Source organism: Canis lupus, chromosome 38 (genome assembly GCF_011100685.1).
Source record: "Canis lupus familiaris isolate Mischka breed German Shepherd chromosome 38, alternate assembly UU_Cfam_GSD_1.0, whole genome shotgun sequence".
In the NCBI taxonomy this organism is placed as follows: Eukaryota; Metazoa; Chordata; class Mammalia; order Carnivora; family Canidae; genus Canis; species Canis lupus.
In genome coordinates, this window is record NC_049259.1 from 1,415,594 (window position 1) to 1,431,212 (window position 15,619).

Here is a 15,619-nt window from a genome sequence, read left to right on the forward strand (position 1 = left end):
GGAAGAACAACACACAGGCTGGTCGGTAGGTCACCTGCTAGTAGTGACCAGGGACCTTCCACTTTTCCTTTCCTACCCCACAGCCCAGCCCAGGACTTCACCATCTATCACATGACTGTCCTGTCTGCCCACTGTGCCCACTGTGTCCCCCATCAGGACCTAGAATTCCGCCTGAAACCTCGAGGGCTCCTGGTAAATATGGCTGAAGGTGAAGCAAGAGAGTCAGTATGTGAGTGAGCAGGCTCTGTCTTTATCCCGCCGTCATGCCCCACAGGTGCCGGAGGCTGTGGGGCATATTTGTACCCTCACCCCCCACCCCCACCCATGTCCACTGGAAGCAGACTCTGGTGATCCTGCAGAATGAGAAAGAGCGGTGGGCCCTGCCTTCCTGTGGCCCCGGCAAGCCCCAGTAGAGGAGCAGGCTCACCTTTATAGTAGAAGAGGCAGCGATCCACCAGGACAAACCAGCGCTTGTTCCACTGCTTCACCCCAGAGCTGGCCTACGGGACACATGGAGACAGGTGGAGGGGCTGTGAGCTGGGCATGGGAGGGCGGGTGTAGGGAAAGGGGGGCGGCACTAACTATAAGGCCATCCTGCCTCTGGCTGCAGCTCTGTCCCTGACAAGTGGCAGCCAACCCCCCTTGAGACCTCAGATATAGGAAAGTGACATTAGATTATTGTCTGTAACCTTCCAGGGCTGTCATCCCGGGCCTGTTTCTCTCCTGGAGAAGATAAAAGGGATGAGAGGCGAGCCAGGATGAGTGGGCAGAGGGTGGACAGGGAGGGCAGTGAAGTCAAGCTGGGAAGAATTAGTGGACCCCAGGATTAAGGACACACCCCTTCCTTCACAGCAAGAGGGGCCTACAGAGAATGAGCCAGTGGGATGCTCTGATGGGGTTGGCGGCCCAGCATATGTCTGTCATTCCATCTGCCCAGTAGGAGACCTGGCTGGATTCCCAAATCCGACACTAATTTTCCTGTGTGATTTTGGGAATATACTCAACCTCTCTCGGTCTTTATAAAAGTAGGAGATTCATTCGCAGAGATATAACCTCCCAAAAATAGTCCATAGGAGGTCACCACCTTTTTCTCCAGCTTCTAGCAAAACATGGAGGCATTATTGTAACTACAGAGGCGTCAGAGTGATGAGGAGAAACTGGACAGCAGAGGAAGTCTCACCTGTTTGAAGAGCCAGCCCGCCTTGGTGACAGGTGCATTAAGATTACGCTTCATGGAGTGTGAGCGCTTCCCAAAGGCGATGGCCTTGCGGGACGTTCGGGTTGCCTGGGGAGCACACAGAGAAGCCTGCCTGACTTTCCTCATCTTTTCCTCTCTGCTCTCCCTGAAGGGGAGCTGTAGCTCTCTCCTCACCTGGGGTGTCCTCACGCTGAGAGAACCAGGTGTGACTCCTGGATCTGTTCCTAACCCAAGGGTACAGATTCCCAATTCTTTGACTCTCTTTCTTGTCTCTAAAATGGGGCTCAAAATAATAGCCTGACCTGTCTCACGTGGTACGGATTTCAATGTTGTTGTTGTTGTTTTAAGGAGAAAATAAGATTTCTCATTTCACTCCTGGGCTGTCTTTCTTCTATTGCCTGACTCCCCACCTCTTTCATAGTGCTTTCTGGGATCCATTCAAATGCCAGTAAATTCCCTGCATCATCATCCTCTTGGAGTCCTACTCACTCTCGAATGTCTGACATTGCAGGGAGCAGGGAGGACACACAGGGGTCCTCCTAGCTCCTTATTGCCACATGGACACTGTCATCCTTCCACATTCTGGCAATAATCTCTCTGGAAGCATCCCTAATATTCCACTGTTCAGCTCTTCTCATCGCGGTCAGCTTCTAGATCATTCCTTCAGAGCCTTAGGACTCTGGTACCAATCATCCTCTTCATTGCTTGCTATCACTGGGCATTGTCCCTGATGATGGCCGATCCAATACCCTAACATTAGTACTGTGACAGCATCAATTCCAAAAGCATTTGCTGCTACCCTCACACTCACTCCCACAGCTGCACTTTTGACCTGGTAGGCGCCCATGCTCCTTCGCCACTAACATCTTCAATTCTGGTATTCCCATGTCCTGACGCCATCCAATCCTTTGGGCTTTCTCACTCCATTACTCAACACCACCACCTTTTTCTACTCCACAGGAGTCTCCAGCTCCTCGGTCCTTCCCTTTTTTTCTGGATCTATCAGCCATGTCCTGGTTGCAGTTATTTCCCTATGAAGCCCAGGCTCCACATTGGGAGAAGTCAACTGTACTCCCCAACACACCATCCACTGTCATTGCTGGAGCTTCTCAAAAACTCAAAATCCCTGAGCAATCATATCAATCATCCCCTTCCTGTACTCACAGCCAGATTATGGTCCATGATTATGGTTCTGCCAGATGAGTAGCACACTGCAGTACAGATGGGGTCAGCGCAGAGCCCCAGTCCCCAACCTCAGCCCCACCCAGCCCTCTCATTTCACTCCCTGCCCTGCCTGACCCCAAGCCCTGCACCTGACACCCTCCCTACAATGGACCCAGCTCCACTCCACGGAGTTAGCCAGGCCATCAGACATGCACTTCCTCAATTTCACACCCTTTTACCTAGAAAATTACTGTCCTTACCACTGTTGCCTCTTTCTCTCCAATGTCAAAAGAAGAGCTGTCGCCCTCCTTTTCAAGGCTAACATGTTCCACCCACCATTTCCTGAGACTTTGCTCCATTGATACTCTCTTCTCAAATATGTCTTCAACTTTTCCTTCTCCTGAGCAAACACACTCAGTTCTCTCCATCCTAAAGCCTCAGTCTGTCGGTCTGTCCGTCCCCCTCTCACAAAGCCACACTCACCAGAACTCACCCTCAATCCTACGTCCCCTTCCAGTCCTCAGGTCCCTGCTTCCCCTCTCTTCCTCCACAGTAACAGGCTCCTGGGAAGAGTCCTGACATCCTCTCCTCACATTTACTCCTAAATCCCCTCTCCACCTCTTTCCTGAAGTGGCAATTGCAATGTCATTGGATTAAAGCTGCTCAGTCCTTGGCCATTCAAAAACACTGGACAGCGTGACTTTTCTGTCCTTCCTGAAACTCTTCTTTTGGTTTCTGTGACAGTATTCCTTCCTCCATCTGTGGCCGCTCCTTCTCAGTCTCTGCCTTTACTCTGTTGGTGGACATCAGCCAGACTTCAAATTCTCGTTTTTCTTGTTCTACACTGTCTATGTATCTCATCTATACCCGGTGCTTCGTCTACCAGCAATATGCTGAAAATCCTCTAATCCATATCTCAGACCTGTCTCCTAGCACCCACCCTTTTGTAACTGGTCATCCAACCAAGACTAAAGCACAAAACCAAACTCATCCTCTTTCTTTTTTTTTCTTTTTTTTTTTTTTTTTAAGATTTTATTTATTTATTCATGAGAGACACAGAGAGAGAGAGAGGCAGAGACACAGGCAGAGGGAGAAGCAGGCTCCATGCAGGGAGCCCGACGTGGGACTCGATCTCGGGTCTCCAGGATCAGGCCCTGGGCTGGAGGTGGCGCCAAACTGCTGAGCCAGCCCGGCTGCCCCCTCATCCTCTTTCTATCCAAGCCTGTTCTGTATTTCTCACCTGGCAAATGGTACTCCAATCCACCCAGTTGGCCAAACCTGAACTCAGAACCCTCCTGGATTGTGACTTGACCTGATGACCTTACACAGTTCCCTCCTTCATCACTCCTTATACAACATTTGCACAGGGTGGATGAGTATATGTTCCTAATGGTTCTTGGACCTGTTCTTTCCTCTCAGGCCATCATCTCTTCCCGGTGTACACCTTCTATCACAAAGTAAGGTCACTCTCTAAAGCACCGTATCATCATGACACTCTCTTAACATTTCTTACTACCTCTCATCCTTAGAAGGGAATTCAGTTCCTCAGCACAGCACATGAGGACAGATCCATGGGATTTGCCAGGCCCACGACTTGCCTTCTGCTCTTCTAGCTGACGGATCCCTCGTCATCAGGCCAAATGCCTGGTGGTTCTCTCCCATGTCTCCTAACTTTGCTTACCTTGCTTTCCCATAGGGGATATGGGTAGCCCCATCGCCCTTGTCTCCTGACAAATCCCACTCATCCTTTAAGCTCCCTTGTCTCCTGACAAATCCCACTCATCCTTTAAGCCCAGGTAGGCCCTCTGACTCCACAAAACCTCCCAGACCCCCTCACTGCAGCGAGCCATCCCTCTTTTCTGCCATTCCTGCAGTCTAGAGCTTGTCAGACTGCAATGGAGCTGCTGGCTTCCCAGCTCCTTCTCTAGACTCTGAGCTCTTTGTAGGGAGGAACTTGGGTCTTGTGCATCTCTCCATCACCATAGCCTAGCAAGGTATCTGGGTACCACAAGCACTTAGTACATACTTACAGGCAGAAGGAAAGAAGAAATTGGGCTTTATTATAAAGTGCACCCTAAACTGGGGATAAAATTATTTTTTAAACTTTACTAGCAAAATTCCACATAAAAGGCTGGGATGAGGCACCTGAGGAAGTTATTCACCACCCGAAGAGTAAGCAAATCCTCAAATCCTTCCCTTCCTTCTCAGTGTGTCATCTGCCATCGCTTCACCTCTGCCCTGTGGCCTGGAAGCTGCTCCCAGAGTTCACCACTTCAGCCTTTCTCCTGCCAAGCGCTCCATACCCCGCCTCCTTATCTCTCCATCACAGCCTCCCAGCAACGCTCCACCTCAGGCTAATCCAACCAACTGCCTTTCCTGCTTTCATAGCCAGGCTGGGAGCGGCGCTGGCAGAAAACCATACACATCTGTAGTCTGTAGCCACCCAGAGTCAAGACTATGACCTCAGATGATCCTTTGACATTATCACACAATATTTCATATGCCCCTTGTCAACCTCTGTTCCTGTTCTCCAAACCTCGGGCATATTCCCAAGCTCCAATGCCTCTCCATCCATCCCACTCCTCTCTGCAGAAAACCCTACCTCCTACTTCCCTGTAGCAGTTGAGGATATCAGATGGGAATGTCTTTAACTTCCTAGACCCGCAGCTCCTAGCTTCACGTACCTTTTTTATGCAGCTCAGAAGTGCCTCTTCCCTATGCAGGCTAATAGCACCTCTGCATCTGACTTCTGTCTCCACGGAAATGAGACTCACGGCTGTCCCCTTCCTCCTGAACCTATCTGCTGGGCCACTCCCCTTCCTAATCGCACATCTTGAGACAAAACAAAATGGGCCAAGAAGACTTCCTGCCATGTTGCATATCTTCTAGCTTTTAACTCCTGCCCCTCATTCCCCCTAACAGTCAAGTTTTTTTTTTTTTTTTACAAATATAGATTTTTCAATATTTCAAATATTTCAGAAAAGTAGAGAATAAATTAACACTACATGTTGGGTTTCCTCCCCTTAATAAAACATGACAAATAGAGCTGAAACTCCCTCTGAGCCACTCCTCAATCTCATTACCTTCCTTCCTTCCTAGAGGCTACTGGTGACCCAGAACTAGTCTGCCTTGTCCATGGTTACATGCTTGTACTGCGAGCATGTACATCTGTCATATGGCTTTCATGTAGGACATTTCACATAAATGATATCACGGTCTTCATATTCTGCAACCTGCTTCTTACTCAACATTACATTTTCAAGATTTATCCTCCAGTCCAATTTAATTTTGGGAGAGCACTTCGTTGTATGACTACACCACCACTTACCGTCTGGTTCCTTAGAAGACTAGTTCCTCCTACTCCTCATCGGCTCTCCATCTCCCCTCCCATCTCTCCTTTAGCTCTCTCCAGCTGCCTTCTGCCCTCATCCTACCGCTTGTCACGGTCTCCATTGTTTTGTTTTGTTTTTAAAGATTTAATTTATTTATTTGTGAGAGACACAAAGAGAGAGAGGCAGAGACACAGGCAGAGGGAGAAGCAGGCTCCATGCAGGGAGCCCGATGAGAGACTCGATCCCTGGTCTCCAGGATCACACCCCTGGCTGAAGGTGGCACTAAACTGCTGGGCCACTTGGGGCTGCCCATAGTTTCCATTGTTAAACTCCATGGACAGAGTCAGCCCTTATCTTATTCTACATCTGTGCCACATTCTTCTTCTGGATTACACATTCTTCTGGATTACTTCTTCCTCCTGAGGCTCTCCTTCCTTTCTGAGTTCTTGATTGTCATATCCTTCATGAATTATTCCTCTTTGGCTGTTCCCCTAAATCGGTGGTTCTCAATGGGCAGGGGACAGGGCAATTTTGTCGCACAAGAGGCATTTAACAATGTCTAGAGACATTGGTTGTCACAGGGCAGGTGCTACTGGCATGTATAGGCCAAGGACACTGCTCGACATCCTGCAGTGAAAGGACAGTCCCACACCACAAAGAACCATCTGGCCCCAAATGCTAACAGTGCTGAGGTTGAGAAATTCTGGTCTAGAGATTAGTGTCCTACAAAGTTCTGATATGAGTCATCTTCCCTTCCCACTCTCCACTCCTTTAGTATCACCTCACCTGCTCTTTAGAGCCTATGGAAACAGCTGGACAGGTTCATAGGTTTCCTAGAATTCCTGCCCACCAGCTTGCCTTGGGGGCCAGACTCACCCGGACACCGGGACGCTCTGAGGGGACCTCGGACACCATGTTGAGGTTGGATACGTCACTGTTGGTGATAGCCGGGCGTTTTCCACCTGCTTTATTGGACATGTCCAAGGCCGATCTGATTTCAGGTTGACCAAAAGAGAAGAAAGAGACTAGTCAAAATCCAGAAAGAACAGAAAGGCCCCATCCGCATTCCCCACCCTGCCACCCACTGTTCCAGCATCAGCACAAAATTAGATCCCCTAAGTGCTATCAAGACATCACCTCAGCTGTTCCCACCACTCTTCTGTGACCACATGCCAGTAATCTTGGACATTTTCCTTTCTTTCTTGTAAATTAAAAAAAAAAAAAAAAAAAAAAACTAGACCTCAGGACTCTGGAACTCTTTTTCCTTCTAACTGAAAAGCTACAATGGCTCAGTGGACTATGGGAGTCATTTAATTATCTTTTTTTTCCCCTTTCATTCACTGAGCCAAAATACACAGTGAGAGGAATTCTCATTTGGCTCTCAGGGCTCTATCAGCTTCCCTCAGCACTTCCTTCAAAGGCCCCTGGGTGATGGGCCCATCTCAGACCTGTCTGTCTTCCCAGCGCAACCTGTGGGAGGCACCAGCCTGAGATGTGGGAGATACTAGGAAAAGTAGGTGAGGCAATGGAGCTAGATGACCCTCAGGAGCTTCCATTTCTCAGGACTGGGGTTAGAGACCCTAAGTCCCTCTGCTCTCCATCAGGTCCCTTCCTTTCCCAGCTGCAAAGTGGGAGGAGGGGGGTGGAGTAGGCAGCGAAGGGTGGAAAGGTCAAGCAGCTCACAGGGGCAGACATACGTTTTTAGGTTAAATTTTTTGTTTTCTTCTGGGACCTGGCCAGTCACTGGGTGTAGAAATGTGTTCCGTCTTTCATTGTGGCTGTGGAGGCAAAGAACAGACAGAAGTTGTGATAAAGATCCTCTTCCTTCTCCAAGAGGTACAAGGCAAAGGGTAGGCAGGCCCTGGGCAGTGGCGGGGAGGGGTGACCCCGTAGAACATGGTCCCTCGGTTCCTCTGCCATCCAGGAGAGGCAGGCCGGAGGGCTGGGCTGTAAAAAAGCTGCTGCGGTTGGTGGGGGGTTGGAAAGACACCTTTCACTAGTCCGTGCTAACTGCAGATAGAGAATGGAAATAAGCCCCACTTAACCCCTTCAGTGGTGACAGTGCGCATGAGTGGGTGGGGGTGGGTGCCTCCAGCAGCCAAGACTTCCTGTGTGGCAGGTTCTCTCCAGGGACAGCTCCTGCCAGTGCTCCACATAAAAACTGCTCACTCATTATTTGCTGAAAGAATTCTCTTGTGACCTTGGACTCCTTCTATTTTACGTAGCATCTCTTTCTTTAAGGAAAACCAGAGATCCAGAAACTCCATCCCCGAGCCTGGGCTGGGGCCCCGTTCTTATTCCGAGTCCAGGCTTTCTGCGTCTAAGGGGCTGGAATGTAGCTGAGACCTCAGGGCCTGTTGGGCACTGAGGTTAGTGCCGGCTCAACAGTCAGATCTAATTAAGGGATGCTGTGGCCTGGGAGTGGGGTGGGTGCCGGGAGGACAGCCTGCCAGGAAGCAGGGTCTGTGCAGAGGCAGATGCGGAGCAGAGTCATGGATGTGCCTTTGGGAAGTCCTGCTGTGGCTCTCTGGCTGGCTGAATGTCAGGCTAGTTTCCCGGTGGCTTTGGGGGGAGATAGGGGAGGAAGGGTAGTAGATAGAACTAGGACGGGGGCTGGTGCTGTGGGTCTAAGCCACAAATGGCAGCCATTTGAGATGGATTCTGCAAGCAGGTGACCACTTGGCAAGTGTGTTGTAGGATTCCAGCATCCAGCCAGTGGAGGGGCTGGATGGGTTTTAAGGTCCTCTTTACACATCTCTCTCCAGAGACAGGGACAGCCCACAGCAGGCTGAATCCACCCTTAGAGGCAGGTGCCTGGACAGAGCCTGCTGAGGCCACGCCAAGCTCGGGGGTCCTAACACCAGGCCACTTGAGCTCTCCTACAACGAACAGCCAGGGTTGCTTGGCAGGTGGCACACCAGCTGCCGCCAAGGAAAGCGAGCCTCCAGGCCTGGGCTCTACCTCCAGCACGTTGCTAAGCTACTCCCCGCTTCCCAAACTTTATTTCCTCCTCCCTCTGACAGGGATGCTCTCTTTAACTTAACTGCAGGGCATCTTTGCAAGAAATGGTAGCTGTTTCCAGTCCTCCCCATCCCTGGCTCTCCCCCTTGCTGGGGGTGAGCAGTCTGTGAAGATAAGGTGCTCAAGGTGCCAACATCTCTGCTTTTCCCGGTGGCACAGAGCGCCTGCTCCCCACCTCCCACGTCCACCCCCCGAGTCCCCTTCTGCTCTACATGTTCCTGTGCTAACTGCTGGAACCTTCCCCACAGGCACTGGTATAGACAGACAGACACACACACACACACACACACACAGAGGCACACACACAATCTGCTGTCAGCCGGCACAGGTCTCTCAAGGTACAGCGAATTCTTCCCTGCCCCAGACTCTCCTACCCAGCAACCCCTACAAATGACGTCCTCTCTCCATCCCGGCGCTACCAATTTCAAAATAGCTTCCCCTTCACAAGCACTGCAATGCAGCAGCCATTGACCTAACTCTTCTCCCTTCTCCAGGTCAGGCCCGGCAGGGCCCTCACTCCGAAGCCCCCAGCCCAACGAGCTGCCCCCCACCTGCTCGCTGAATGCGGCTCACAGTCCGCTGAAGAAATCCCTACCTGACCCGACGATCAGCCCGAAACTTCAACATCCTTTTGGCAGCTCTGTTCCCTGTTCGGCAGCCTCAGAGGACCTGCCAGCCACCCTGCTCCTACCATCCCTCCGAGAAGTAAGTCCTCCTCCGGTCTGGGTGCCCCAGCTCAGGGCGTGAGGCGGGCACTGCTGGATCCCCCTCCTCCTGGCTCTGGTGCCGGTGGGGGGGGATCTCCCCAGGTGGTGGTGGGGGGGTGCCCAGGTGTCCTGGGGAGGGCCTGTGGCTTCCTAGCATCCAGCGCCAGTGCTGCCGTCTGAGTGCTGGAGGCAGAATAAGTGAGCAAGGATGAAATCCTCCCGGTTCAGGTCCCCGAGGAGAAAATGCTGAAATGGAGAGGCAGGCGTGCGCGGAGCAGGTGTACACCTTCCAGGTAGCCCGACCTCACTGAGCCGAGGACACAGAGTAGCTGGGCGGGCAGAGCAGGCTGGGGCCGCATTCCCACGGGCACGCGGACGCCCAGCCAGCCCGACCCGCAGGAAGGCGGACTTCCTGCCCCCTGGCCCCGCAGCCCGGAACACGGGCCTCTCGGAGCCCCTTCTGCTCCTGTGGGCACAGGGCTTAGAGGAGGCTCCCGGTGCATGCCGTGTCGTCGCCGCTGCCGCCGCTGCCTGGAAGCTGGGGTGAACTTTCTACGCTCCTCTGAGCTTGCCCAGACTTCTGTGCAGACAGGGCGCAGCGAGCGGGGCCTCTGGGCCTCTGTGCGGCGTCCCCCGCCGCTCCCTGAAGACGCAGCGCCTGCGGGGCGTGTGGTGCACACGGGCGTGGGCGCCGTGGAACCCGAGCTGGTGGCAAGGACCCGGCTTCTTGGCTCTGGTGAACGGAAAGGAAAGCTTCCCCCCGAAGCTTGTGATGAAGAGGGCATCAGACAGGGTCAGAGGGGCACCGTGTGTCTACTTCTGAAAATCTTCCCAGATGCCATCTGATAAGTCCCAGCCGCCGTCAGACCCGCTCAGGGCCCAGGAGGTCTGCATCGCGGCGCCGTTCCCTGAACCCCCCGTGGCGGAAGACAGTCAGGTCTCCCCCTTTCCTGGGGAAAGGGGCCCCTGTGGCGTGGGGCCTTCTGAAGGTCACCGTGTCTCCCGCCCTCTGCCTCCAGGCAAGTTCAGTCTGCAATCCATCTCTTACAAAGGCTTCCAGCCAAGGAGGCTCCGGACCCGCCGTGACCTTCTGCTGCCAGGATGTGCTGTTTTGAAATCAAATGTCAGCCCCTCTGGCTTTCTGTCTCGTTCCATTTCTGTCTTCAGGTGACAGGATCCTTCCTGGCCCACATGGTTCTTTACAGCAGCACCAGGCAGCCTGTTGTCATCGTAGCCTGTCATGATGTCACAACAGACACCGAAAGGGAAGGGCTAATCTAATTTCTTGGATTGAGGTCAGAACTCAGCCAGAGAACAGAGCAATCGGTGAATGGAGAAGCGAATGGACCACATGGCTACCGGACCCTGAGGAGCCCAGCTGCTTGGATGGAGCTGGCGTCAACAGCTGCTGCTACTTAAGTAGCGAATCCTAAACCCAGACGGTCACCACGTTCAACCTTTCTGTGGTATTTTTGCACATGGTGACAAGAGGCTTCAGTTGCCAGACCCTACCTCTCCCATTCTCCGTCCGATTACCCAAGCCCCGCTATGGTTATGGGCATTGGGCTCATGCCCAGGGCTGATGCCACCCTGAGGTCTCCGCCTGTGCACAAGAGGTGCCTAACAAATATTTGTTGAATCAAGGAGTGAATGAACAAACAAAGAAGCTCGCCAGGCTCTGACTTCGTTTTAGCCACCTGCATTTGGAGTTCGACGCTCTATTACCAAGAGCTTCTCTATCTGTGTCTTCTCTTAAAATTAATTACTTCCTCTCCGCGAGAGAAGCTCTGTTTCTGCCCCCTCGCCCCCTCACTCAGCTCCCCTGCCTGGCTCCCTCTTGAATATATAGCTTGGCTTTGATCCATCTTCATTAGGAGAGGAAGAAAATTAAGCTCATATGCACAGGAGGAGGGGGTGGGGGTGCACTGGGAAAATGAGTTTTCTTCCTCTAGAAGGCAAAAATACCCCCTTTCTTTTCCAGCTGAGCTCAGGGGCCTCCCACAGGCTTTGCTTAAGTTGTAAGTTAAATTACCCCTCCCATGCTCAGTGAAATCCGTGCACGCAGGAGGGATGAAGGCTGGGGGCTCCCCCTGCTTGGTGAGCGCTCAGAAGCCCTCAGGGTTCAGGCAGGCAGGATGCCCAGCTGGGGTTCTTTTCTTTCACCACTAAACTGCACAGAATTGACAGGCTTTCGTTTTAGGTGAGACGTCAGGAGGAATTTACCAGTTAAAAAGGAAAACAAGGCTAGGTAACAAGTTTTCTTCACCCTTCTTTCCTTTTCCGGGGGTGGGGGGTGGAATGTCAAGGTCTCCATTTCTCAGGGACAAATGGTTACAAACTCATCTCCAGATGGACCTCCTGAATTCACCCGTAAAGGGGGAGCATCTCAAGCAGTAGAGGAGATTTTGTGCGGAAGCAGGGACAGCCTGCTGGGTCACCCACTAGGTGGTCACCATATCTGCTGTATCTAAGAAGGTGGCCTCAATGGCAGTGCCATCAGTGAAGGGAGAATTTGGCAAAACCAGGCTTTCAGTCGAAGACCCACCATGAATTAGCAGTGTGACGTGACTTCTTTGGTTCTTCATTTTCTCAAAGATTGAGGTACCTTCTAATTCTATGAAATAATAGCTGTGAACTTTCAAAATGTGAAATATTTCATGCATAAGAGATAATGGCTATGACTATTTTGCTTAAAAAAAAAGAAATCAAGACATATGCCAGGTGCCGGAGCTAGAAAATGGAAAACACACCTAAGAAGGCCACATATGGGGCAGGGGTTGTGCATGCGGGGCGGAAGGGGGCCGGCATTCCAGAAGTGCCAATGCCAATCAATTACAAAGAACAGAGGCCAATCCTACCCACTTTGCAAGCATCCCTCTCTGTATCTAGTCAAGGCTTTCCTACTTCCAGATACAGTCGCCTTTAGGTCCTAGTGACAGCCTCACCACAGAGATAACCAAGTAGTGATCTGTCTCCAAACATCCTCCCCAAGAATCAGCATGTACCTGGAGGGCTACCTGGCACTACGCAGTCAAAAGCAGCAAATGTGAAACAAAACAAGACACAAAAGCAGCAAATTCAGCCCGAGTCTTCATGACCCCTCGCAGGGCATGCGTGTTTGCACACCCAGGCTGGACACCTGGAGCTCCACCGCGATAGACACTGAACAACTAGGAAAATACACTCCACTCCTCCTGCCCTCTGGGCGCCTCCTGATTATCTGCCCTCCGCCGAGCTGCTTCATTTCCATAGCTCCTGAGAATCTGCTGACAGAGAATTAGCCCTGGCAAGGCTTCCCTATCCTGAGAGCACTTTGGCTTCTGGCATCACAGCTCACTTGGTGGGGAAAGGACACGGGGCCAGTGGGAAGGAGGGCTGCCTGTGGCTCATCCCTCCCACTTCCTTCTTTCCCCCAGCTAGCAAATTCCAAGCAAGACTATGTGTGCTCCAGAGAGGACCGCTGCTGCTGACAGAGGTGGGGAAAGTAGGGAGAGGCTTGGCTCCTGCTCCCCACCTCCCCCTTCAAGGAGCTTTATCTGCTCCAGCATTCTGTTCCAATCAAAACCAGCTCGGCCTGGTTTTCCCACAGTGCTGGTGCGCCTGAATCCTGAAGCTCTCCCCGTCATTTCCTAGAGAAAAATACAGCACCCCAGCCAGCTTCTCCCCCCAAAGTCCCTCTGTCCTCCTGCCGATTGCTGCCACAGAGCAGAGGCCAAAAGCGGTCAGGCCCTGCTGGCACTTCTGGGTGTCTGCAGGGGAGAAGGAGCCCCTCCACCCGGTGGCTTTCCACGTGCTGCCCGCAGGGCCAAAATGCCAGTCATGGCAGCTCTGGAGACCCGGCTGCCAGCCGTACATCCGTGCTGCTTCTCTCCTCTCCTCTCTGCCCTTGCACCCTCCCCCTCCCATGCCACGGTAATTTCCAAAATGCCAAGAACAGGGTGTTCTCCCCCAGGCAAGCTTGGGATGTCCTACAATGCTAGGCCATGGGGCTGAGTGTCCAGGCGGGAAGACTTGTGCTACCCTCTTTCCTGCTTAACTCTGCCTATCTTCACAACCCCCATCCCCACCCCCAAAGAGCCCAAAGTCATTTTCCTTACCTAGTATGGCCAGTTACGGGGTGCTGGGGGGACATCTACCAGAGCTTGGCCCCTACCTCACTCAGAAAGCAGACGAGCTGGCTCAGTAGCCAAGGGATGGAGATGGCGAATCAGGGCACCAGAGCCCAGTTTCCTCCCTTCCCCACTGTGTCCTCTGGTCTCTCTTCGTATCACCTGCCAGTCCTTGCCCTGGGCCTGGAAAGTAGCCTCGAACAGCAGGGTAAGGGTAGTACTCGTGTGTACTCTTTAGTCTGGGTCACAGTTCACCGTGTGTGTGTGTGTGTGTGTGTGCGCTGCGTGCGGGCACGTGTATGTGTGTGGAGCTGAGCGGGCGGTGGTGAATATCACTTGGGAACCTCACGGGGACTCTGTGCCGATCTTGTACCCCAGCTTGGATAATCTTATCTTCACACTATTTCAATTTGTGGGATTCCACTTGCCTTCTGAAAATTGAAGATAAGCAGGACAGGATACTCGGCATAGCCATGCCCATTATTAACATGTTGAGATTCTTCCTTTTTGTTGGTAAAGAGCTGCTCTGTCAAGCCTCTCAAGCGGCCTCCTGCCCACCCTCTCCCCCATGGAGATCGGGGTACCACTGGGCCCTCTGGGAGGCCAGGCTTGTGTCCTTTCTGGTGGATGAAGAATTGCTGAAATATCTTTCCTGGGATGGCCATGCATTAACTGCCAGAGCACCGACAGCTCTTCCAAATGTGCAGAACTGTGATTCTGGGAAGGAAATGAAGGAAGCACTAATGTTCTGACTCCATCTTTACTTCCTCTCTACTTCCTGAGTGGCCCCAGCTAAGCTAGATGGGAGCAGGGGGAAGGCACCAAGCTCTCCTCTCGGCCTCCAAGTGTCCTGCTCCCAGCAGTCAGCAAGGGTCCCAAGAGGTAAAGGGACAGGGCGATAATTAATTACCCCTTCCCCCAGCTCTGAGCTGAATCCCACACCCCTACCCTTCAGAAGCTGAGGCGGCCCAGCTGTCTGCTTCCAGGCCTCTGCAAGGTCACTGGAACCAGCTTTCTTCATTCCTAGCTCAGCAGACTTGGTTCTGGTGTCCCACCGAGAGCAGTCCCAGCCCAGCCCAGCCCAGCCCACCCCAAGGGAAAGAATTTCACAAAGTAAGTGCTCAGACAGCAATGCAACCAGGCTGACGGCCCTCCTTCCACACCCTCAAAAGCTACAAATGCCTTCTCGGTTGCCAATGCGGCAATTTGCAAGGGTCAAGTTGTTTGGCACCTCAGCTACCTTGTTTTAACAATGAAACAATGGCCCTAAGTATGCCTTACATAGTGAACAACACAGATGAACAAAGGGGAATGGAACAAAGGGAAAACATTAAGCTCACGTAGTCTGGTCCTCACACTGGGAGGAAGGCAAGACCCATTTTAGAGTCAGGGTAACTGAGGTCCGTTGCCCCAAGTATAGCGACAGGAGAGAGAAGACAAAGTTCCTGCTATTTGTCCCACCTGAGTTCCTGGTCTCTAAGAAAGAAGAGGGAGAGAGCTTCATGATTCAGAAGGTAGACAGCCAGCTCCACCTGGCTGGCTGCAAAAACACAGGGATGGAAACCACAGACTCTCTCACTCATAACCCTGTGGGGACTGTGTGTGACGTGGAGTGGGGGCACCCATACACGTTAGTCTGACAGCACCTGCCTAGGCACAGAGCTCCGGAAGGGCAGCCACATACACACTATGCACCGCCTGGGCCTTCCCTGTTGCCCTACCCCGGCCAGCACCTCGTGCACCATTAAGAGCAGAAGGGGTGGGGGGATCCCTGGGTGGCGCAGTGGTTTAGCGCCTGCCTTTGGCCCAGGGTGCGATCCTGGAGACCCGGGATCGAATCCCACGTCGGGCCCCCTGCATGGAGCCTGCTTCTCCCTCTCCCTGTGTCTCTGCCTCTCTCTCTCTCTCACTGGGTGCCTATCATAAATAAATAAAAATTAAAAAAAAAAAAAGAGCAGAAGGGCTGTTTGGGGAAGCAGTAGCAGAGGCAGGCCCAGGGTCCCGCCACAGTGGTGGGAGCACAGGTGCCGTTCTGCTTTGGGATATTGAATTGTGAGTGAGAGGCAGGAGGGCTCAGCTTCAAATCTC

At 52.5% G+C, this 15,619-nt stretch overlaps 1 protein-coding gene across 1 annotated transcript in view; it reads right to left on the bottom strand.

The window, feature by feature from the left end:
- The window catches only part of PLEKHA6 (pleckstrin homology domain containing A6), a 140,486-nt gene that overhangs the window by 36,789 nt on the left and 88,078 nt on the right, over positions 1-15,619 (bottom strand). The window contains 4 exon segments of the mRNA XM_038585982.1: positions 428-500; positions 1,181-1,285; positions 6,571-6,685; positions 7,392-7,472. Of these exon segments, the coding sequence (XP_038441910.1) occupies positions 428-500; positions 1,181-1,285; positions 6,571-6,685; positions 7,392-7,472 (374 nt within the window).